This window comes from Electrona antarctica (genome assembly GCF_951216825.1).
Source record: "Electrona antarctica genome assembly, chromosome: 6".
NCBI classification, from domain to species: Eukaryota; Metazoa; Chordata; class Actinopteri; order Myctophiformes; family Myctophidae; genus Electrona; species Electrona antarctica.
In genome coordinates this window covers 58883716-58909660 of record NC_136811.1, presented here as the reverse complement: position 1 = coordinate 58909660, position 25945 = coordinate 58883716, and the positions used below count along the sequence as shown (strand labels likewise).

The following is a 25945-nucleotide window of genomic DNA, read 5'->3' as shown; positions in this document are numbered from 1 at the left end:
GTTAGGGTGCATCTTGGCCTGCAGTGCGTTCAGCTCCCAGGGGGACCGCCTGTTCCCGGGTTAGGGTGCATCTTGGCCTGCAGTGCGTCCAGCTCCCAGGGGGACCGTCTGTTCCCGGGTTAGGGTGCATCTTGGCCTGCAGTGCGTCCAGCTCCCAGGGGGACCGTCTGTTCCCGGGTTAGGGTGCATCTTGGCCTGCAGTGTGTCCAGCTCCCAGGGGGACCGTCTGTTCCCGGGTTAGGGTGCTTCTTGGCCTGCAGTGCGTTCAGCTCCCAGGGGGACCGCCTGTTCCCGGGTTAGGGTGCTTCTTGGCCTGCAGTGTGTCCAGCTCCCAGGGGGACCGTCTGTTCCCGGGTTAGGGTGCATCTTGGCCTGCAGTGCGTCCAGCTCCCAGGGGGACCGTCTGTTCCCGGGTTAGGGTGCATCTTGGCCTGCAGTGCGTCCAGCTCCCAGGGGGACCGCCTGTTCCCGGGTTAGGGTGCATCTTGGCCTGCAGTGTGTCCAGCTCCCAGGGGGACCGTCTGTTCCCGGGTTAGGGTGCATCTTGGCCTGCAGTGCGTCCAGCTCCCAGGGGGACCGTCTGTTCCCGGGTTAGGGTGCATCTTGGCCTGCAGTGTGTCCAGCTCCCAGGGGGACCGTCTGTTCCCGGGTTAGGGTGCATCTTGGCCTGCAGTGCGTCCAGCTCCCAGGGGGACCGTCTGTTCCCGGGTTAGGGTGCATCTTGGCCTGCAGTGCGTCCAGCTCCCAGGGGGACCGTCTGTTCCCGGGTTAGGGTGCATCTTGGCCTGCAGTGCATCCAGCTCCCAGGGGGACCGTCTGTTCCCGGGTTAGGGTGCATCTTGGCCTGCAGTGCGTCCAGCTCCCAGGGGGACCGTCTGTTCCCGGGTTAGGGTGCATCTTGGCCTGCAGTGTGTCCAGCTCCGAGGGGGACCGTCTGTTCCCGGGTTAGGGTGCATCTTGGCCTGCAGTGTGTCCAGCTCCCAGGGGGACCGTCTGTTCCCGGGTTAGGGTGCATCTTGGCCTGCAGTGCGTTCAGCTCCCAGGGGGACCGTCTGTTCCCGGGTTAGGGTGCATCTTGGCCTGCAGTGTGTCCAGCTCCCAGGGGGACCGTCTGTTCCCGAGTTAGGGTGCATCTTGGCCTGCAGTGCGTCCAGCTCCCAGGGGGACCGTCTGTTCCCGGCGCAGAGATGACCCCACACTTCTATGGCCAAGGCACCGTCTGATATGAACTCCAAAAACTCATCTGTCACGTGCACCATGTAGTCCTGCAGAGAGAATCACGTTGCAAAACAGTTCATGAGTTGGAATCAAACAAATCACAATACTGCTACTCAATGTCCGTGCCAGATAACACACTAACTGAAGCCCTTATGGCTCGTACACAGTGCACCATATTTGCTCCGATTATGCTGTCGGGGATCATTTTTGGCGCTCGCCGACAAAACTCCCGATCTGACGCAAGATCGGGCTTTGATCGCAGAGGTTTTGCTCGCTGTGTGTGAAAGGAGCTGCGAGAAGATCCAATGCCGATAAAAGCGCTCGCCGAACCCTTTCCGACCGATTCTGAATATCTAGCAGGTTTGATATTTGGCTCTCTCGCCGACTGGACATCATACAGTATGAACTGGGTTGATGGACATCATACAGTATGAACTGGGTTGACTGGACATCATACAGTATGAACTGGGTTGACTGGACATAATACAGTATGAACTGGGTTGACTGGACATCATACAGTATGAAGTGGGTTGACTGGACATCATACAGTATGAACTGGGTTGATGGACATCATACAGTATGAACTGGGTTGACTGGACATCATACAGTATGAACTGGGTTGACTGGACATCATACAGTATGAACTGGGTTGATGGACATCATACAGTATGAACTGGGTTGACTGGACATCATACAGTATGAACTGGGTTGACTGGACATCATACAGTATGAACTGGGTTGATGGACATCATACAGTATGAACTGGGTTGACTGGACATCATACAGTATGAACTGGGTTGACTGGACATCATACAGTATGAACTGGGTTGACTGGACATCATACAGTATGAACTGGGTTGACTGGACATCATACAGTATGAACTGGGTTGATGGACATCATACAGTATGAACTGGGTTGATGGACATCATACAGTATGAACTGGGTTGATGGACATCATACAGTATGAACTGGGTTGATGGACATCATACAGTATGAACTGGGTTGATGGACATCATACAGTATGAACTGGGTTGACTGGACATCATACAGTATGAACTGGGTTGACTGGACATCATACAGTATGAACTGGGTTGACTGGACATCATACAGTATGAACTGGGTTGACTGGACATCATACAGTATGAACTGGGTTGACTGGACATCATACAGTATGAACTGGGTTGATGGACATCATACAGTATGAACTGGGTTGACTGGACATCATACAGTATGAACTGGGTTGATGGACATCATACAGTATGAACTGGGTTGACTGGACATCATACAGTATGAACTGGGTTGACTGGACATCATACAGTATGAACTGGGTTGATGGACATCATACAGTATGAACTGGGTTGACTGGACATCATACAGTATGAACTGGGTTGACTGGACATCATACAGTATGAACTGGGTTGATGGACATCATACAGTATGAACTGGGTTGACTGGACATCATACAGTATGAACTGGGTTGATGGACATCATACAGTATGAACTGGGTTGACTGGACATCATACAGTATGAACTGGGTTGACTGGACATCATACAGTATGAACTGGGTTGATGGACATCATACAGTATGAACTGGGTTGACTGGACATCATACAGTATGAACTGGGTTGATGGACATCATACAGTATGAACTGGGTTGATGGACATCATACAGTATGAACTGGGTTGATGGACATCATACAGTATGAACTGGGTTGACTGGACATCATACAGTATGAACTGGGTTGATGGACATCATACAGTATGAACTGGGTTGACTGGACATCATACAGTATGAACTGGGTTGACTGGACATCATACAGTATGAACTGGGTTGACTGGACATCATACAGTATGAACTGGGTTGATGGACATCATACAGTATGAACTGGGTTGACTGGACATCATACAGTATGAACTGGGTTGACTGGACATCATACAGTATGAACTGGGTTGACTGGACATCATACAGTATGAACTGGGTTGACTGGACATCATACAGTATGAACTGGGTTGATGGACATCATACAGTATGAACTGGGTTGACTGGACATCATACAGTATGAACTGGGTTGACTGGACATCATACAGTATGAACTGGGTTGATGGACATCATACAGTATGAACTGGGTTGACTGGACATCATACAGTATGAACTGGGTTGATGGACATCATACAGTATAAACTGGGTTGACTGGACATCATACAGTATGAACTGGGTTGATGGACATCATACAGTATGAACTGGGTTGACTGGACATCATACAGTATGAACTGGGTTGACTGGACATCATACAGTATGAACTGGGTTGATGGACATCATACAGTATGAACTGGGTTGACTGGACATCATACAGTATGAACTGGGTTGACTGGACATCATACAGTATGAACTGGGTTGATGGACATCATACAGTATGAACTGGGTTGACTGGACATCATACAGTATGAACTGGGTTGATGGACATCATACAGTATGAACTGGGTTGACTGGACATCATACAGTATGAACTGGGTTGATGGACATCATACAGTATGAACTGGGTTGACTGGACATCATACAGTATGAACTGGGTTGACTGGACATCATACAGTATGAACTGGGTTGACTGGACATCATACAGTATGAACTGGGTTGATGGACATCATACAGTATGAACTGGGTTGACTGGACATCATACAGTATGAACTGGGTTGACTGGACATCATACAGTATGAACTGGGTTGATGGACATCATACAGTATGAACTGGGTTGACTGGACATCATACAGTATGAACTGGGTTGATGGACATCATACAGTATGAACTGGGTTGACTGGACATCATACAGTATGAACTGGGTTGATGGACATCATACAGTATGAACTGGGTTGACTGGACATCATACAGTATGAACTGGGTTGATGGACATCATACAGTATGAACTGGGTTGACTGGACATCATACAGTATGAACTGGGTTGATGGACATCATACAGTATGAACTGGGTTGACTGGACATCATACAGTATGAACTGGGTTGATGGACATCATACAGTATGAACTGGGTTGACTGGACATCATACAGTATGAACTGGGTTGACTGGACATCATACAGTATGAACTGGGTTGACTGGACATCATACAGTATGAACTGGGTTGATGGACATCATACAGTATGAACTGGGTTGACTGGACATCATACAGTATGAACTGGGTTGACTGGACATCATACAGTATGAACTGGGTTGATGGACATCATACAGTATGAACTGGGTTGACTGGACATCATACAGTATGAACTGGGTTGATGGACATCATACAGTATGAACTGGGTTGACTGGACATCATACAGTATGAACTGGGTTGACTGGACATCATACAGTATGAACTGGGTTGATGGACATCATACAGTATGAACTGGGTTGACTGGACATCATACAGTATGAACTGGGTTGATGGACATCATACAGTATGAACTGGGTTGACTGGACATCATACAGTATGAACTGGGTTGATGGACATCATACAGTATGAACTGGGTTGACTGGACATCATACAGTATGAACTGGGTTGATGGACATCATACAGTATGAACTGGGTTGACTGGACATCATACAGTATGAACTGGGTTGATGGACATCATACAGTATGAACTGGGTTGATGGACATCATACAGTATGAACTGGGTTGATGGACATCATACAGTATGAACTGGGTTGACTGGACATCATACAGTATGAACTGGGTTGACTGGACATCATACAGTATGAACTGGGTTGATGGACATCATACAGTATGAACTGGGTTGATGGACATCATACAGTATGAACTGGGTTGATGGACATCATACAGTATGAACTGGGTTGATGGACATCATACAGTATGAACTGGGTTGATGGACATCATACAGTATGAACTGGGTTGACTGGACATCATACAGTATGAACTGGGTTGATGGACATCATACAGTATGAACTGGGTTGACTGGACATCATACAGTATGAACTGGGTTGATGGACATCATACAGTATGAACTGGGTTGATGGACATCATACAGTATGAACTGGGTTGATGGACATCATACAGTATGAACTGGGTTGACTGGACATCATACAGTATGAACTGGGTTGACTGGACATCATACAGTATGAACTGGGTTGACTGGACATCATACAGTATGAACTGGGTTGACTGGACATCATACAGTATGAACTGGGTTGACTGGACATCATACAGTATGAACTGGGTTGACTGGACATCATACAGTATGAACTGGGTTGATGGACATCATACAGTATGAACTGGGTTGATGGACATCATACAGTATGAACTGGGTTGACTGGACATCATACAGTATGAACTGGGTTGACTGGACATCATACAGTATGAACTGGGTTGACTGGACATCATACAGTATGAACTGGTTAAATCCTAAATTACAGCCAATGAGACAACTTCACAAGACAGCTGCATGTGCTCACTGCTCACAGCCACTATTAGTCCAGTAATAATGTAATTTGACCTCTAACTAATTGCAAAAAAAACAAACTCAACTGATTTAGCATCTTCAATATATCCTGAATAACAGAAAGAAAGTTGCCTGGAATTGTCTGAGGGGAAAGTGTTGAAAATGGCCTGTACAGTATGGCCACCATTGACATCCTATTATAAGGCAATATTTTCTAAATTTCCTTATGCTTTAAGTAGCATGTGACATATCAAACTAGGTTGTTGTCATGATGCTGAAGCCATTCCAAGCATTAGTTTTGCATAAAAACACTCATTGGGCTAAATTTGGCCATAGCAACTTGCCAAAATGTAATGAGGTCAGCACATTTGGGCAAGTTGCTATGGCCAAATTTAGCCCAATGAGCGTTTGTATGCAAAACTAATGCTTGGAATGGATTCAGCATCATGAAAACCCCCTAGTTTGATATGTCACATGCTACTTAAAGCATAAGGACATTTAGAAAATATTGCCTTATAATAGGATGTCAATGGTGGCCACACTGTACAGGCTATTTTCAACACTTTCCCCTCAGACAATTCCAGGCAACTTTTTTTCTGTTATTCAGGATATATTGAAGATGCAAAATCAGCTGAGTTCGGTTTTTTTGCAATTAGTTAGAGGTTGATCCTGTATTTTCCATAGATTTCCTGTACTATATCTGTCTGTCAGTCTGTCGACTGTATCGATAGATACATGATGATAATATATATAACCTTTATTCCTTTGGTAAATCCCTGTATCGATAGATACATGATGATAATATATATAACCTTTATTCCTTGGGTAAATCCCTGTATCGATAGATACATGATGATAATATATAACCTTTATTCCTTGGGTAAATCCCGGTATCGATAGATACATGATGATAATATATATAACCTGTGTGTTAGGGCATCGACGCATCGACTTCATTAACACAAGTCGATTCAAATTTGGAGAAGTCGGAAAAAAAAGAAAAGAAAAAAAGAATAATTTGTTTTCCCCATATTATTTTTGCTCTATGTGTGTGTATGTGTACAGAATTCAAACTGTATGATTGGTTATTGTCACGGACAGGAAGTAATTAATTCCCTTTGCATCGGAGTTCAGCCACAGCCTTAATTAACAACCAGCTGTGTTCTCCTTTGATGTGCGCTCTCAGCGTGTCCCACTAATTAACTGGCTGAAGTTGAACGCGCGTACAAGTACAGAAGCGCGCAAACTTTATCCCCCCCACCCCATGCTGACAGTGACTAGCTTTACGTGCGGGACGCATGAATCTCTCCGTCTCCGGTCAGTGCAGGTTGTTTGCATGGCTCAGAAAAGACGAAGCTTGAGGACGTTATGCTTGGAGTTGTTGTCGGAGGAGGAGAAGGAAAGGTCGTTCACGTCGTGAACGTGGAAGGTAATAGCAGATTGTATTCTGATGATGTGCCAAACTGCTACTGCATTAATGTTAATTATACCTATGATGACCTATGTCTTCTATTGTGTTCTGAAGGTACACAAGGTATTTTGTATTGTGTTCATATGGCTGGAGCGAGCCGCTGCGCTCAGTGTGCTGTGCCAATTATGCCTCGTCTCAGTTTGTTAGGGTCTCTTTTCTGGTGTATGTGCCAGTGTGGCCGTGTGTGCCTGTTTACTATTAAATGTATATGCTTTGATAATCAGCGCCTTGCCATAGATACAGTGTGTGTAGCCTAGCTGTCTTTTCTAATGGGTGTCTGTGCCATATTGGAGAGGCCACTGTGTGTGCTGTGTGTTTAGTGGCTCTGTTTGACATACTCCGTCACTTGACATGCTCCGTACATGAGCGTGCGCACCCCCACCAGTCCCCTCTTAGGGTCCTCCCGGGATCCCCCCCCCCCCCCCCCCCATCCCCCCACCAGTCCCCTCTTAGGGTCCTCCCGGGATCCCCCCCCCCCATCCCCGTCATAAAACGATGCATCGACTCAACTTCGACTTTACTGTCTGACAAGTCGACTGGGAAAAATCTCAACTTGTTAATGCCCTAGTGTGTGTGTGTGTGTGTGTGTGTGTGTGTGTGTGTGCTAACTCACTGTTTTAGCTCAGTTATGGTCTTGATGTTGGAGTCTTCTTGGGCTGTCTCTCCACTGTACTGAACCACACCTCTCCTGGACTCGTTAGCAGCAAACTGGAAAAAGAAACAGGAACGGATGAGTGAGTGTTTATGTGCATGCATGCATGTGTGCGCACGTGCGCGTGTATCTGTGTGTGTATCTGTGTGTGTGTGTATCTATATATATATATGTGTGTGTGTGTGTGTGTGCATGTGTGTGTGTGTGTGTGTGTGTGTGTGTGTGTGTGTGTGTGTGTGTGTGTGTGTGTGTGTGTGTGTGTGTGTGTGTGTGTGTGTGTGTGTGTGTGTGTGTGTGTGTGTGTGTGTGTGTGTGTGTGTGTGTGTGTGTGTGTGTGTGTGTGTGTGTGTGCGTGCGTGCGTGCGTGCGTGCGTGCGTGCGTGCGTGTGCAGAGATTAGTTATGGGATGCAATACAGTAACAACCTCTGCGTCCACGGGATGCACTACTGTACTCAGCATGTACAGTAATAAGAAAATTGCGAAAAGAAAATTTTTCATGGCCCCATCCGACCTCATCCTACGTTATAAACAGTAAAATCCACGTAGGAATCGTTGTAGAACCACTAGTTTGTCATAAAAACAACACAGGCGGGCGCCGCCATCTTCCTCAGAGACGAGCGCTGAGCGGTGAGCGGAGTGCAGCCTGGAGACCAGAGCCGTTTAGAGAGAGATAGTGATGACAACATACCGTTCAGTGACTCATGAAGCTCCGTGAATAAACAGTGAACGGAGTTGTCGCAACTCTCTCATCTAAACGGCGCTGCCTCCGACAGAAAGACAGGGGACATTTTTTGAGCATGACAAGCAACTAGACCTGATTGAATGGGAAACACATCGTGTGTAACAAACGCTGACACTGTTGTATGTTGTGCGTTGTGGACCGGTGTAGGGATGTCGGTAACGGTTAATTTCCCAGCCCTGTAGCCGATGGCATTATCCGGTTAATTAACGGTTGTTGATTTTTTTTATAGGCTACCCCAAATGTAATATGCATGTATAGGCTACATAATTAACGTTGGTAGTCGAATGGTATACATTTATTTATGCTCCAAGCAAAAATACAATTAATACAAAGAAATTGTTGTAGGCTTAATCATCAATAAGCAACGCATCGCATCTGCACGCATGCATGCATGCATGCATCTGCGCGTACAGGGGTACAGGGGTCCGCCGGTCCTAGTCCAAAACATAAATAAGTCCAGTCCAGATTTGAGCAACGGAGCAACCTATACCTATAAAGCCACTGGCCGCTTGGGCTAAGCCTTTTTTTGTATTATTAAAGTGGCTGTAAAGCAAAATAAAAATATGATACAATTTGTATTCCCAGTTTGTCACGCCACAGAGTAATGTGTTATTAACCAACAGACCAAATTTGAATGATGAAAAAAATCGCTACGTTTCAGGAATGATGTTTAAAAATGGATGAAATACAATGCAATATGTTCTGGCCTCTCTGTCAAGGACTGTAGGGGCGTGTCCATTGTAGAGTTCGCGGGAAATATCTCTCCCCGTTTTGTCCAAAAGTTCTGTCAACAAGCTTTCCTCATGGACTGTATTAATTTCAAAGAAGTTGCTCGCTGGTCGCTAGTGTGCCACGCGTGTGTGACTGTGTGTGTGTGTGTGTGTGCGCGCGCGCGCCTAAGCCACGCCCATTCGCGGAAGACAACAAGCTAGTCTCGTCTCTCGTGTCGCCCGGTCTCATTTGAAAAAGAGAAACATGTATGCACCAAATAGTTCCATCGGTAATGTACAGCCATACATGTTTGAGCCACCAGAACCAGAGGAACCAGATGAAGAGGAACCTCAAACTCAACCTCAAGGAGAATGGTGGGTTATTTTCCCCCCATAGTCTACTTTATTTTATAAATCAAACTGGCAGCAAGCCATCATGTTTTAGTTCTGTTGCAGAAAATATTGCAACAAAATATTATGCTCTGAACTGTTCAGATAACTTTACTGTATGACTCCAAATTTAGTTCAATGGTTGACAAAATATATAATCTAACAACTGAAGGGCAATCCACACCAATGCAACTGCCATTGGAGATAATGGTTGCAAGTTGTTGCATCATGGAGTTGCATTGGTGTGGACTGGCCTTTGGTAGCATGTTGACAGATAGATTTCATTTCATTTTTTTTGTTGTAATAGTATACTGACATGATGCTAGGTTATTGATTTACCTGGGATAGTAGGTTATTGAGGCACTAGTGTGTCTCTGCTGTCTATGTACTGTACGGTATGCGTCACTCTAGTGGAGATGAGGGTCTGCTAAATGCATACATTGTAAATTGTACATGTCACTGTGAATTGTAATCGGATTCGTACAGGTGCACCTGTGGGAAATGCAGACCAATGACTGATGTGAATCACAATATCTGCTGCAAAGCTATTCATGTGGTATGTAAAGAAAAACATCTTCAACAATGAACCACCACAGAACCAGTAAAGTACTAAAATATCTCATACTCCAACAGGTTATGAATATGCTTAGCGAGCTTCCAGAGGACCTGGAGTGCATGACTCTCCATCCAGGACTAGAACCTGTCTGCCTGAACCCTTGGTCCCTGCAGAATGCCCTCAGACATTATGAGGCAGACCATGGCAGACTGGCGACGAAGGAGAGAGCTGAGTATGTTAGACTATCAAATATATATTTGGAATGTATTACATTTATCAAATGGCACACATGCCCTTCAAAAACGGGTAAGATGTAGGACAAGAACAATATTATGTTATATAATCATTATAAAAAAGAAACTATGGTCACTGGATGATTATAATAGCTGTACATTCAATGATAATGTAATTTCAAGAACCTCCATTTTTATATGCATTAGGCCACAGACCCATTTGATTCAATATTTATCTCTTGGACACCAATCTAGATGACAAAATTGTCAAGTGTTTATCCCTGAGTGTACAAATGTGCACAGTACTTGTCTGACCAATAGGTTCAAGGTTGTACTTTGTTACATCTTGTGTACAGGTACATAAAAGTAAAACTTATTCGTTTGGTTTCCTTACAGACAATGCAGCAGCATATAGATAGCATAACTTTCAAACAAAACACAGCAAGCAAAGGGATAGAATAATGAGTGCAAGAGCATTCAAAGAGTAAAAATAAAATCTGTACATGTTTTCCCTGTAGTAGAAAGTTAGGTAAACTTTATGTGAACAGCTACCACAGTAGGTTACGTTCCAGTATATACTATATGCAATTCAAAGACATTGAAGTCTTTTCTTCCAAACCAATTTGGTGTTATTATAAGGCACTTTGGGCTGATCCGTTTAGCAGGCTGACAACACGGACTAAACTGATCAACGCAATCATTGAAGCAGATTGTGGTCCTGCAACTAGTATAGTATATAGATGACAGAAGACTCATACACTCATCTGAGACCAGTAAATGAAGACTAAGGTTGGTGATCAAATGGCAGCACAGCAGTGTGCTTGACAACCAGGAAGAAGAGACATGGAACTGGCATTAGCAGGTGTCATTTTGAAGTTGGCGCCATGCAGTGAGTCTCCATTGCATTCACCACCTGGCTGTAACTCAACTGAAAAATACAAAACAGCACCACCCTCAGGCACGGAAAGAAAACACCACACAAGTCATTGTATACATTTTCTCATTACAGGCGTGCTCGCTTCCTGGCCTACAAATCCTTCGTGTCATGGTGCTGGGGATGCCTGGGATCAGGGAACCGGAGAATCTTGCCGTCCTGCATTGTGCATCGGATACACGATGAATACCCTGATGAAGATGGCGAATACACTGGATTTAGGCCTTCCATTTAATCCTAAATAAATGATTCTACAAATTCTTCTAAATTCTCAGGTTTTTTTCGTGCCAAAGACCCCCAAAATGATATTTGGCCACGGATACCCTATCCGAAATGTTTTGTGCCACACCCAAAAGAGAATAGTGTAAAAATGTTTATACACTGTCAGATGTTCAAAAAGAGATGTACAAGCTTGCAGCGTGGCTCGAAGTGACGAGCTGTGAGCTTGTAGATATACCCTATTGGCCTGAATATAAGACGTTTTTTTCCAATGGAATATAAATAAAAATGGGGTCGTATTATAAATCGGGACTAGACTATTTGACATTCAATGTTCCTTTTCCACAAATGAGTCTTGAAAAATGGTGGTCGTCTTATATTCGGCACAATACGGTGGTACTATTTGAGAACCACTGTTCTAAATCCTACGTTTGTTTTTGTTGAAAAAAAACAGTATGTTGCTGTGTGTGTGTGTATATATATATATATATATATATATATATATATATATATAGCTAAAATATAAAATTACACAGATTGTTGGAGCCAAAATGCTTTGTTTATTTTGTATTATTTGTGCCACCACACCGTGTGTGGTCAGTGGTTCAGTGTTGTTTGTGTACAGTTGTATATGTTTTGAGTGCATCTGCAAGAATGTAGATATGGACATATCCAAAAGTATGCAACGGCTGTGGACATTGAATTAATCGTGCTGCATGTGTCCGACTAAAGTCAAACCCAGAAGCCTAGAGGTAGAGGCTTTACACAGATGCTTTCTTTTTCTTTTTTCTTTTCTTTTTTGTTGGCTCTGTTGTTTCCGTTGGCTCTGGGCGGATGAAACGGGACACATGTGCAGCAACTGCAGCAGTCTTCTCTGGATGCTCGTACTGTGAGCACAGGAATCCAGGGACAGGCACCTCTTCCAGCTCAGCCACAAAATGTGCAGGGTTGGGGAACACCTCGTCAAAGAGGAGGTCTGTAAGCTCTGTCACATATTCTAAAATACATGAGCACATAACAGCATTTACAGTAGTTTGAGTAATTCATATGGTCTCAATTGCAACTAGAGCATTTATAATGGAAAGTTTCACTGATGACCATGGTATTGCATGTAACTAACCTGTAGTATATTTGGTCTTAACCCTGTTGACAACGTGGTCCCCTTTCTTGGCCTTGGGAAACGTTATTTTGTGCTGCGGAACTCCTGACGCAGTTACCGCTTGGAGGCGTCCAGCATTTTCATTGAAATGCAATGCGGCGAGGTAAAGCCTGAAATGAGAAGAACGGGATGATATCATGAACCCAAGATGCTAGAAGATAACATTTTACAAGTGGCTGGCTTTTTTTTCCTCTTTTTTTACACACTGGCAACCAGCACATAAGCAGCAGAAGATGCACAATATTTCCAAATGAAATGGCACTATAATAATAAATAATACATACCACTTATAACGCTTTTCTAAATACTCAAAGACACTGATATTATGCATGCTATAATTTACATGTATTGCAACACAATATAGACAACATGATTACTATATAAAATGTACCTGCAAAGCATTCCTAAGTACGAAAAGGCGACATTTTTCGGAGCAAATCTCAGAATTACACTATGGTAGCTTTCCAAGGCAGATGTCTGGTAGAGAGGGCTCAGCTTCTTCACATCTCCCAGAATGCGCTTATTCGTCAATGCCGTCTCCAGCTTGCGGATGGCCGTTGATCCTAAAGGGGGAAAGAGTATACTATTATAAAATCCATTCAGTCAGTGGATTACATCTTGCGCAGTGTTGATTTTGTGGACTAAAGCTATGACTAAAAATGTTTGTCCAATTTTCAAAGATAGAAACTAAATGAAAACTAAGCTATGATGACTAAAACGAAGACTAAATATATTCACAATTTCGTCGACAAATAAAAACTAGACTGAAATGTTAGGAAGGGACTAGTGGACAAGAGATCCAGTATAAGTAAATGACACAAGTGATTTTACACTGGGTTGCATGCTGAAAATAGCAGATCTACAAGCTCATGTGTTGCGCTGCGTTGTGAGCTTGTAGATCGGCTATTTTCAGCAAGTGAAAAATGAGGACAGCCCGCCAAAATACATTTTAGTCTACTAAATCAACTGTAGATTTTGTCGATTAAAATCTTATATTTAGTTGACTAAAGCTAAATGGAATTTTATTCGAAAGACTGACTAAACTAAAATCAAAATTGGCTGCCAAAATCAACACTGATCTTGAGTATTATTACAACAGCATTCTTTTTTTTTTAATTCTATCCCACGATTTTGTAACCCATTTTTCACCCCTGTGTCAATTATCTAATGTGATCCTGGGCTCTACACACCCTCCGCCAACCTAGTCCCCATATATGGGGGACATGGGGAGAGCAACGGACTTGAACTCATGCTTCCTTCATGCCTGAGTGTCCAAGTTGCTCCTTTACACCTGACAGGGGGGAGTTTCCCTGGTTGGACGTAGCGCGTGGAAGGAACACGTTATTCCAACCAGTTCCGTTCCTCTCCATCAGGTGCCCCGGCTGGCCAGGGGGAGGCAGTTTAGAGACCAGGATTACTGCATGTTTTTTGTGAGGGTACCTACCCTAGGGGACACGGGGAGAACATGCAAACTCCACACAGACAGCATTCTAATGACAAAAGGTTGCATACCAGGCTTCAGCCACTTGTTCTTGTCAGTGGAGGGGGGATGGAGGCACTTGGGGAAGTGTGGATTGTCGTGGACATGAACATTGGTGATGTGGTTGATCACAGATGTCCACTTTGCCACCGTTTCCTCTCCACTGGAAGAACCAGATGCAGACCAGTAGAGGTGATTTTTGACGCTCTGCTTCCACAGCTTGACCTTAACGCATTCTTTCAACTTTGCCATGGCAACCAGCTTCTTGGTGAAAGCTGTTTAAAAATATATAAAATATATAATATTGGATGGTGTAGCGGTGCTACAAATGAACAATAAACACTATTTTCCATAATATCCTACCTTTGCATAAATGCCACACATCGTAATAGTGGGTAATAGTGGGTTTTTCCTCCCTCATATATTTTTGGACCTGGTTGTGTCGGTCTGTCACCAGGTAATCCACCTTCACGCCAGCTTTGGAAAGGTACTTCAGACTCCTGATCAGCCCTTCTTTCTCCATATGGACACTGCTCTTGACTTCATTGCTCTGTGTATCATAAACACACACATGAATATCAGATCTGCCTCACTGCCTATTGCTATACTGAGCACATTTTCTAGTTTTACAATCAATGTACCTGTACCAGCTGGGTATCAACTATCTTGTTGGTGTTGAGGTCCATCATGGTGTAAGAGCCGTACTTTGCACAGTGGCCTGGGCTGTCCGCTCGCATGTCTCCACCAAGAGATACACTTTGCTTCTGTTTTAGACCCTCCAGCAAGCCTGCCTGGTGTAGCCGCCATTTATGCAGCACGGAAGCCTCAATGTACTGGTGCACATGATTCCGGTGTGACATCCTGCTGAACGTTCTGACGTTCATTGCATTGAGCACCTGCAATGAAAAATATGAAAGTTCCTCTGTAACAGTGTTCATACCACATCCCTCTGTAGCACCGTGGGATGCACTGAAAAATGAAAACACAAAGCTGCAAGAGAAGACTCCATTATTTCTTACCAACCTTGTTAGTCTGGATGAAAGAAGAGCCCGTGAAGTAGACAGCAGCTGATAGCTGCAGATTCCCTGCTGGTGTGCTGCGCAACAGTGGCTGACTGTTCCACTTCCGGCTGAATTCACAAAACTCATGGCTGCAGGTCTGCGTCACACTAAGAAAAGTTCCTTTTACAAATGTGCGCACCTTGCAGACACTAGAGCATGTGGGGCAAATACGGAAAAGGTCCAGCAGGCAATCCTCATACACCAAGTACTTCACTGTGTGCTGTGGCTGTGTTGGCTCTCTGTTGACAAATACAAATACTTATTACAAAGTGTATACTTTTCTAGAATAAGAAAGGCACTGGAGCAATAAAGCCTTTAATATTTACAGCGTGAAGGCAAATAACGTGACAACTTTTCTATGTCAATACATCTTCATCAGGTCAGGATGTATTGACATCGAAGTGTCACATTATTTGCAGAGTTTGTTCCAGTGCCTTCCTTCTACACATACCAGTCCCACTCCTGAGATGAGCCTGAATTTGGCTTGAGGCGGGGTGGAACCTCTTTGTTCTTGTATAATCTCTCATATTGCTATCGAAATGGCTTTCTCTTGTCAGCATAACTGCATGAAATCAAATGATGACTATGAGGAATATATTATCATACATACGTACTATGTTGTACATCAGATAGAGAAAATAGAAGATCTACAGATCTTTTTCATTTTGGCTAAATGTTCAGCTATGGCAAGTCCAGAATATGGATGCTATGGATATAACAAGCAATTCTTTTTTTACCGTTCACTGATGTCATCTAATTTAGACGTGCTGGGATGGTAGGTGGGGTCCTCTTCTGAACCGAGGGATGGGACCTCAGACTCCTGAGAAGACAGCAGCTCTAAGAGAGGTTGCTTTGCTGCTGGGCTCTCAGCTGGCACTAAAGCTTTCCTCTTCAGAGATGTGCCTAGAGGCAACTGAAACAGAGTGCCCACACCAACAGTCTTAGTGGCCACCGTAGCTTGAGAACCTGGAACATATAAGAATAAGAGTGTTATATGCAGTTTAGATGCCTCCAAATACACCCACCGCAAAAGTAGTGTCTCTCTGTACCAAGGAGGAGGGACTGTGATGGCTCGCAAAATGTACACAGAGCAATGAAGCAGCTAGCTCAGTGATTGCTGGACTGAGTTTCTCAGTCACCTTCTGAGGATGCGTCACATCGTCCAAAAAGAACATTGTGTAAACAGCAGTGTTGAGTTTTCAACTGTGGGTCATACAGATTATGTTGTGATAACTCCAACTTCACCCCCTCTCAGTCTCTCAAAAGTAACTCTGAAAAATGAATTTATTGTTGCAAAGCCAATGTTGGTCAAGGAATGGAATAGCTAGATCGATAGATAAACCGATATGATGCAGGATGGCATGGCATGCCATGTATAATATATTGTAACCCTACAATGAATAATTACTGTCTCTAAGCCAATAAGAAGTGGTAATCAACTGAGTCTGACATAATATTTAGTTTAGTGAAATTACCAAGCCTGTGTCCAATGACAGAATAATAGATTATAGGATATTGTGACAGCAGTAACATCAGTATGCAGCATAATGTACTGTCTGTGTCCAATGACTAATGAATAGGTTCCGTTATATTTTATTCAATAAGTGACAGGAGTGTTGTTCATCAATAGAATCTGTAAGACAATTACAAAGAAACTACCGTAATAACTTGACCAACCTTCACTCTTGCTGCTAATGAGGGTTCTTCTGGCAAGTTGCGTTGCAACTGTTCTTCTCCCCACAGAGCGGTCAGTCTGAACCCCAATCTCTCGGGTAGTGACTTTGTCACACTGACTCTGTGTCTCTCTTGTGGATGGAAGTGCCTGCTTTGTGAACAGACAAGATAAGTTTTAATTTCTGGCCATAGAAATTACTTGTTCAGACATAGCCCATGAAAACAATAGTGCAGGCTATGTCCTGATCAATAACACCCTCGTAAATCTGTATGTACAAAATAGAATAATGTGAATTTCCACTTGTAATGGCCTACATAACTGTAGCATCAGTCTTGAGACCGCCCCTTATGCCCCCTGTACACATGTATTGTAGGTAAACCCTTACCTACAATACATGAAATGCACATGGTGTTTTGTGACAGTCAGTCAGTGAAGATGCATTGCACATGTTCTATTGTGTTCTGTCATCACCAGAACGAATGTTTTGGAGACTTTGGCAAATTATTTCAGTGGACAACGCAACACAGGCATAACTTTACCAAAGAGCAGAGCGCGAGATTTCCAAATTACTCATATCCAGGAAACACATTGCAACCAGACTAGGCTACTACCATCACTTTTCGGTACGGTGCAATACATTCTGTATTTGGTCGATGGTCAAATCATGGTTGTTTGCACTGTGTTACAGTGGATGAAACAATACACACTACAAACGCAACGTAACATTTACCGTTTTGTCGTTTAGCAGAAAATAGAACTACTACACACGTTGTAGTTATCGATGTACATAAATAAAAAAGTATAATTATAATAACAAGTACTGCTGGAAACTTACATGGGAAGCAACAGGCCTGTTGACGACGGCAGATAGTGATACAGGTGGGGGGAGAGGAGATGGAGAGAGTCCGGCCCCAGCGGCGATATATATGGTCGGCTCGGCAAAGCTCACCAACATCAGTGGGTTGTCTGTAAAACCGAGCTGTCTCCGTTGCCAGTTTGAGAAACTATCGGTGGTGAAATGTTGGCTGCAGAGGTAGGCAGTGGAGGTGGTGAATTGCAAATCTCTCCCGCCATGGCGCTTCACAAACTCCATCCACCTCTGTCTCATTTCCTCGTTTTTGGGGAACGCGAACAAACAAATGGAACCCCCTTGGCGAGCCTGGCAGGCAGGTAAAACGCATTTGCGCCAAGGAGCCATGATAACGACAACGAGCAAAAGCTAAACCGATCAAACAACAAGTCAACAACTGGAAAGAAAAAGTACGGGACTAGTGGACAGTGGTAGTGGACGCTGGAGGGGAGTGGGGACAACAACACAGCACAGCAGGCTGAGGCTAGTAGCTAGCTAGCCAGGTAGGGGGCGGACTCATTGGGCTCATTAAATATTTAAATTTCACCGTGATACGTCACGCGGTGATATTTTAATCTCGACCCCCCCGCAGATATGATCAGAAAACGCAAAGTGGTCTTATTCCACAGTGCCGTAAAATAAAGTTCCAATTTATTTTCCAGGGTTTCATAGATGACCGTTTTACATGTTTAATATGTCTATAAGAAAATAGCTTAGTTTGCTTTACAGCCACTTTAACCCATTTTGGCCTGACGTCGAAATTAAAAAAATGTCTTCTAAATTCTGACAGTTTTCTGAAAAACCCATGTTTTTATGTCAGTCGTTCTCAAACATTTTCATGTCAAGGACCCCCAAAAATATATGTAATATTGGCCACCGACCCCCATCTGAAAATGTGTTGTTCCAGGAACCCCTCAGAAGCAAAGATTTGAGTTAAAAACGTTTGCTCTGAAAGAATATACATTCAAAGAATTGCGCCGCATTTTCATGATTTCTCAAAAATAGCAGATGTACAAGCTCATAGCGCGGAACTCGGTGCCGCGCTATGAGCTTGTAGATCTGCTATTTTTCAATAGCTAAAGTGTAACATAATGCTTATAACACCAAAAGGGGTTCCCGCCCAGAATGGGTTAAGTACAGTACTTGAGTAAATGTACTTGGCTACTTTACTCCCCTACATTTTACACTGTATACCAGACCTGGGAATTGTACGGCCCGCGGGCCGCTGACTCTGGCCGGCCCGCGGAAGATTACTTGATCATTAGAAAATAAAACATACTTTCATTACCTTATGGGTGGACTAAAACCGCATTGCTTTTATTTTGAAGCCCATGTATTCTCACAGTGCACGCAATCTGCACGTCAACTGTGCATGTGAATTGCGTGTGATTGAGAACCTGTCTTCCTTCCTTCACCCCCCTCATATGCGAAAATGTCGGCTTTTTGGATGTATTGGTGACAACGTCGGTGAATGTAGCCCAGCTGAGCATGCAGCTCCACAACACGGTAGGCGCATGATTACCAAACTTCCTCGCAGGAGGACAAGTTAAATCCCATTATGCTTTATTGCTTTATTTAACCCGCTCTAACCCGCCTCGCCAATAAAGTTAACTTAAAAGGTGTGTTAAGATTCTGCATCGTAAGGCGGTGTTGCGCCCCGAATGTGGCATGCTTCTTAAGTTCAGAACGCTTGGGCGATGTGCCGTGAGCTTGTGGATCATCTGTTTTCGGCACACGAGTCGACACCTTTGAACCACAAAGTAAATCTGGCAGAACGTGCACACATCAATGCCTGCCAGGCTGCCAAGTCTCAACAATATCATCACTGGTTGGCTTGTTATTGTGTTTTGAGAACGTCGTTGTTTAATGGTTGTCTCACTCATCTCACGCTGATAGTAAGCAGCGTGCCATGTAGGTTGTGAAAGTGGCACCTCCAGGGTCCTCCGTATGGAAGAACAACTAAGAGAGCTATCTCTAATGTTCTCGTTGTTAAAATAAAATGCTAGTATTTACATGACTTGTAACTTAAACAAAAACAGTTTTCAACTGGGAAAGGAAACGTCTCAAGCCTGCAAGTAGAAAGTAAAAAAATCACACCCATGTGAAGTGAGGGGCGCTCTTATTGTACATCATGATGTAAAATAGTCACTGCCTATAATTTGAGTCAACTGTTTCACATTTTGTTTACCATTGCTTTGCAAAACAATGCCATTTACTGCTTTTTATATAGAAATAAAATTGATATTTTTAAGTTCAGCCTTTTGGCCCGGTCCTCCAAAAATGTTCTGTTTCTCATTTGGCCCCTTGGGAAAAATAATTGCCCACCCCTGCTGTATACGGACACACTGTCACACACACACTCACAGTTAGTTCACTGAGGAACAGCAGGAAGTTAGGTCATCTTCAACACACTTGTCTGTGGTGTGTTGCAGGTGGAGAATGGAGATGTGGGTGTCCATTCAGGAGCTGAACGAACAGGGGGAGTACTCGGACGTTGAAATGCATCCTGGGAAGGATCTCAGCACAGGTGGAGTCTTCCAGCTGCGCCAGGTAAGAGAGAAGGCCATGTAGATGATGATGATAATGATAATTAGTCTTATATTCAGGCCAATAGGGTAATTTACAAATTTAGCACTGCTGTCAACTGTCCATACTAGTTTTACACATTAGTGTGCCATGTTTGGTGTCGAGTATGCAGGTGAGCTTCTAGAGTGACTATTGCTGTTTTAAAATATATTAATAAATAATGACAGGTGTCAGCTGTGTGTTGCTGGGACCCCTCGATCCACAACTCGGCCCACATATTAATGTGTACAGTATATATACATACCGTATGTGTGTATTCCAGATGATCTACTGTCAGTAGATCACCACCTTCAAACATAGCCAAAATTAAACCCTTTCTTTCCCGCCCCGACCTCTTAAAGGTTATCCACGCATTAATTTACTCTCGTGTCGACTACTGTAATTCCCTATACACCTGCCTCTCAAGAAAATCCATCAACCGGTTACAACTAATTCAGAATGCTGCAGCTCGCCTCCTAACAGGCTCCAGAAAATTCGACCACATTACCCCTATTCTGGCCACCCTACATTGTCTGCCTGTCTCATATAGAATTGATTTTAAAATACTCTTGTTCAAGGCTAGGTCCGACCTTGCTCCATCATACTTATCTGACCTACTCGACGCCAGCTCGCGTACTGAGATCATCCGGAACGGCCCTTCTTACCATAAAATCAGGCTGCAAAAAAACTGTAGGCGACCGGGCATTCACAATCCGGGCACCGTCACTCTGGAACGCCCTGCCCCTGGAGATCAGGCTTGCCGAGTCTGTGTCCCGTTTTAAATCGCTCCTAGAGACTCATTTTTACAGAGCTGCGTTTAGCCCCTTAACCATGTGATTTTTTTATTTTAGCAACACCACAAGCTGATGATTTCAGCAGGAGGAGTAGGACTAGGAGACCAGGAGACCGGAATGATTTTTTTCCTCCTTTTTGGGGGAAAGGGGGGGGGGGGGGGGGGGGGGCAGGCACTGTGCAATAATTGCGCTGAAAATCTTGACCCGTCTGCCCGCCCCACGGGACGACCTACGGGACAAGGCAACGGGCCGGCCGCGCACCACTACTACCTAGCATTGTGTTCGTACAGCATTGTGTTCGTACATCAACTAGGTTGATGTATATATATGTATATATTATGTGTTTTACAGATGGTCTACTCAGCGTACTAAGGGATCTGGGTAAAGGCTACCTGGCTCTGTGTTTGTACAACAGCAGAGAAGTGGTCAGCGTTCTCTCCTCTCTGCTGTCTCACCACTACAACACAGGCTGGGTGTTGAGTCACATCGCTACAGCACACTATGAGCTGGCTGAATACTTACAGGTACGCACGCACGCATGCACGCTGCGCTCTTCATGGAGAGCTGATTAGGGACAGCCTGGGGACAGCCTGGAGTTGAAATAACATTGTTTTGAACGAGAGCGCTGCGAATATCGGACATTTTAGCTATGTATGCAAAATGACAACTGTTTTAAAGTATTGTACAGTGACAACTAAAGTCTCTGTAATGTTGATGTTGTATTATAACTAAAAAACGCTCTAACATAAAGGGATTTAAGACCATTAAAAGCCGGGCTGTTGCCTTTCAGTGTTAGGAGTGTAGACAATGCACGCACGCACGCACGCACGCACGCACGCACGCACGCACGCACGCACGCACGCACGCACGCACACACACACACACACAGACACGTCCTATCATTCATTGGAAGGACAATATCAGTCACCAGAAGCAGAGACGTGTGTTTTCAACATGGAGTTTGAAGTTGAATGGCATTTGGCTTTAATAGATCAAATGAATATTAAATACTTAATCAAGCAACTTCACGGCAATTATATATTGTATTTTCTTTCAGGCAGAGAGGCTGTTCAGTGAGGTGCGTCGAATCGAGCCGTACAGAGTCGAAGGAATGGAGATTTGTTCCACGACTCTCTGGCATCTGCAGAAAGTCATAGCTCTGTCCACGCTGTCCAAAGACCTGACCGACATCGACAAGAACTGTCCTGAGGTGAGAAACTACAGACATAGCAGGGCGTTTTAGAGAAGGGAGAAGAGTCTAGGACGTGTGGAGCGTTGTCCAGGGTGTTTTAGAGAAGTGAGAAGAGTCTAGGACGTGTGGAGCGTTGTCCAGGGTGTTTTAGAGAAGGGAGAAGAGTCTAGGACTTGTGGAGCGTTGTCCAGGGTGTTTTAGAGAATGGAGAAGAGTCTAGGACGTGTGGAGCGTTGTCCAGGGTGTTTTAGAGAATGGAAAAGAGTCTGGGACGTGTGGAGCGTTGTCCAGGGTGTTTTAGAGAAGTGAGAAGAGTCTGGGACGTGTGGAGCGTTGTCCAGGGTGTTTTAGAGAATGAATGGAGAAGAGTCTGGGACGTGTGGAGCGTTGTCCAGGGTGTTTTAGAGAATGAATGGAGAAGAGTCTGGGACGTGTGGAGCGTTGTCCAGGGTGTTTTAGAGAAGTGAGAAGAGTCTAGGACTTGTGGAGCGTTGTCCAGGGTGTTTTAGAGAAGTGAGAAGAGTCTAGGATGTGTGGAGCGTTGTCCAGGGTGTTTTAGAGAAGAGAGAAGAGTCTAGGATGTGTGGAGCGTTGTCCAGGGTGTTTTAGAGAAGGGAGAAGAGTCTGGGACGTGTGGAGCGTTGTCCAGGGTATTTTAGAGAAGGGAGAAGAGTCTGGGACGTGTGGAGCGTTGTCCAGGGTGTTTTAGAGAAGGGAGAAGAGTAGAGAGGACGTAGATCAAGGCAAGAAATAAATAAGAAGCTCGTTCCACACACAGGTTTCTCTTAGTGGGTCTCTCTAATCTTATTACAATACAAATAAGGGTTTTCCACATGTATACAAGCTTGTTTCACAAACGAGCTGAATGTGACAAATATCCAGACCAGTTTTACATTGTACAAAATTACAAATATGTTGGTAATACTAATTTTGCCATTTTGTGAAATAAGCGATATTTACACCAAACTTATAGCTTGCACTATATTCAAATTAAATCATCTTTAACCCATTCTGGACAGGAACCCCTTTTGGGGTTCTGTACAGTATGTACAGTATTCAAAAATTACAAAAAAAGGTTATGCTGCTTTATAAATATTTGAAGTTTGTCCAGAAAACTTAGGTCAGTTTTTAGAAGGCGTTTTTAGAATCGGCCTCAGTCTAAAATGGGTTAAGTTAAATTCATTATTTTTTGTTTTATTTGATGGCCTTCTGGCCCTCAAAGAATGACCCGAAAACTACATTCTGGTTAATAGCAGATCTACAAGCTCACAACACGTTGCAGTGCAACGTGTTGTGAGCTTGTAGATCTGCTGTAGATCTGCTATTTTCGGTAATTCGAAAGAGTATTTGAAGTGATCAAACTAGCAATAGAATACAAGTTTAGAAGCATCTTCCACAAACACGAATGGTCTCAGTTAACAGTTCTACTGCGTAACCCGCGTTCCCCGCTATTTAAGCTGTTCGTGGCAGCGGTGGCCGAACGGATAGCGGAGCGGTCTTGATACCGGAAGGTCGCCAGTTCGAATCAGCGGTCCGACACGTTAAAATTACCACCGCTGAAGTGCCCTTGAACAAGGCATTGAACCACTACGATGAAATGTGTTCTATGAGCAGGGCCTGGCTGGAAACAAGTTCTTGAGCTTAGCCCAGATACCCTGGGTAAATATAGTAATCATTTCATCATTTAATTTCATTCGGCCTAAAATATCATCTTTGCATTTTCAGATTTTATTTAGCTTTATTCCATGTCATATACTGTCTTAGAATAATTACTAAGAATGACCCTAAAACTACGTTAATGTTGTGTGAACTCAGCCATCCACTGTCTTAGACCAGTGGTTTTCCACCCTTTTCACATCAAGGTCCATTATTTATTTATTTATTCAGAATTTGAGCTACGGACCAACATTTGATGACCCAAAACTAAACAATATTTTGTTAACGTTGGATAAGATGTCCACAATTCCAACTCACAGGTCCTGCACTGCACCTGGTGAGAGCAGGAGTGGACCTGGTGAGACGTAGGAGGGGCCTGGACAGGAGACAACCCACAGAGCCTAGTCCTTCCACAGGCTAGACCTCCCAGTCCTGGCAGAGTAGTTTGGGAGCAGCGGACTGTGTGACCCTGTCTTTCCTGATCGAGGGTAGCTACTGGGACGTAAGTTGATCACCTCGGCTGGGTCACCTGAGTGAGGGGTACGATGTTGGGAGACCAGAAACCCTGATGACCTTGGGACACATCACTGAGCATACGTCCCAGGTGCATCAATGCCATGTTTTAGTTCATGCTGTATTGATGTTGGTACCATTAGTAGAGATAACAGGCAAATGTTGATCAAAATAATTATTCTACATTCTCTAATTGTGTAGACTTTGTGTAGAATTGTGTAAATTAACTGATGCAGATGTTTGACAATTTAACTCTTGAGAGCATGAAGTGAAACCAAATGGATCCGTACGGGTCCATTTGGTTTCATTTTATGGTCTTAAGAGTTAATAATAAAAAAAGGCTTGGCCCAAGCGGCCAGTGGCTTTATAGGTATAGGTTGCTCCGTTGCTCAGATCTGGACTGGACTTATTTATGTTTTGGACTAGGACCGGCAGCCCCTGTACTGTAGACGCGCAGTCTACAGCTTGTATCATGTTTATTGATGATTAAGCCTACAACAATTTATTTATATTGTTAAATGTTGCTTTTTTGTGCGTGCATGCGTGCGTGCGTGCGTGCGTGCGTGCACGCTATAGGTATGGATTAGGGATGATCTACAAGCAGGAGAAGTTCAACTTTGCAGAAATTCACTTCAAGAAAGCTCTGAGTATCAACCCTCAGTCGTCAGTGCTTCTCTGTCATATTGGAGTGGTATGTATGATAATTATAATGACCTAGTCCTTATACCTGTTTGAATATATGAACACCATGTACACACGCGCGCGCTCGTGACCTGTCGTTGCAAGACACACAGAAGCAATGTGTGTGCAGACGTTCGCTGCATCACGGTCAGTACAGGAGAGTCTGTGTTTGCTTTTAGAGGTCGGAGGAGTTGAAACAAATCGTTCCCAAAGAGTCTCTGGATGAATTCCTCATCGGCACGGTAACATGACCTTTGAACTCTAACCCATTCAGGAGGGGAACTAGTGCTGCACCATGCTTAAAGGCCTAAGGGCCTAAAACAAAAGGCCTAAAACAAAACATTACTATTACTTGCCGCAGAGCGCGCAAGTAATAGTTTTCGTCCATGTCACCGTCTGATGTGTATGCGCCGTGCCAGCGTATGACGTAATGACTACTTGTGCTTGATATGGCAGTGGTGTCAGATTACATACATGTATACATAGGGGCATTACCTTTAATCCTCCCGACACTAAAACATATCGTCATTACGTCACCATCGAAAACCAATTACACCCTGGCATTGGGTCCTTTAATCCACATCTTTATTACGTCATCATGAGAGTTAGTTGTACCAGTTATACCCTGACGTCATATGCTGCTACGATACATACGCATACGCAAAGTAACCACAGTATACCGCTAATCAACTTACAAATTACATATACATAGAGGCATTTGAGGCAATTGAAGACAGTTTGTAGC

General features: G+C 44.0%; 2 protein-coding genes and 1 long non-coding RNA gene across 3 annotated transcripts; 2 read left to right on the top strand and 1 right to left on the bottom strand.

Annotated features, from left to right (window-relative positions):
- Positions 1-9486: 9486 nt before the first annotated feature.
- LOC306924902 lies at positions 9487-11960 on the top strand. Its single transcript, XR_013790226.1, has 4 exons — positions 9487-9617; positions 10119-10188; positions 10266-10420; positions 11431-11960. It is a non-coding gene; the product is annotated as an uncharacterized lncRNA (long non-coding RNA).
- Positions 11961-12095: 135 nt separating this feature from the next.
- LOC306924781 (uncharacterized protein) lies at positions 12096-14969 on the bottom strand. Its single transcript, XM_079503419.1, has 6 exons — positions 14855-14969; positions 14577-14763; positions 14246-14488; positions 13125-13296; positions 12695-12843; positions 12096-12571 (listed from the first exon to the last, which is right to left on the bottom strand). Exons 1-6 carry the CDS (start codon positions 14948-14950, stop codon positions 12336-12338), a joined length of 1083 nt encoding a protein of 360 aa, XP_079359545.1. The 5' UTR covers positions 14951-14969; the 3' UTR covers positions 12096-12335.
- Positions 14970-16020: 1051 nt separating this feature from the next.
- LOC306925205 (cell division cycle protein 27 homolog) lies at positions 16021-24400 on the top strand (the record flags this gene model as incomplete). Its single annotated transcript, XM_079503896.1, has 6 exons — positions 16021-16049; positions 20232-20349; positions 20648-20657; positions 21510-21682; positions 22216-22368; positions 24327-24400. The coding sequence occupies 6 exons, from the start codon at positions 16021-16023 to the stop codon at positions 24345-24347; spliced, it is 504 nt and encodes a 167-aa protein (XP_079360022.1). The 3' UTR covers positions 24348-24400.
- Positions 24401-25945: the final 1545 nt, after the last annotated feature.

What these genes read in the sequence shown, in the direction of transcription:
- LOC306924781 (XM_079503419.1), bottom strand. Translation starts at nt 14,950, where the DNA reads ATGCGAGCGGACAGCCCAGGCCACTGTGCAAAGTACGGCTCTTACACC. An exon ending in TGTGTGGCATTTATGCAAAG is followed by an intron (nt 14,489 to 14,576) that starts GTAGGATATTAT and finishes ATTTTTAAACAG; the next exon opens with CTTTCACCAAGAAGCTGGTT. An exon ending in TACTTAGGAATGCTTTGCAG is followed by an intron (nt 12,844 to 13,124) that starts GTACATTTTATA and finishes TTCTCATTTCAG; the next exon opens with GCTTTACCTCGCCGCATTGC.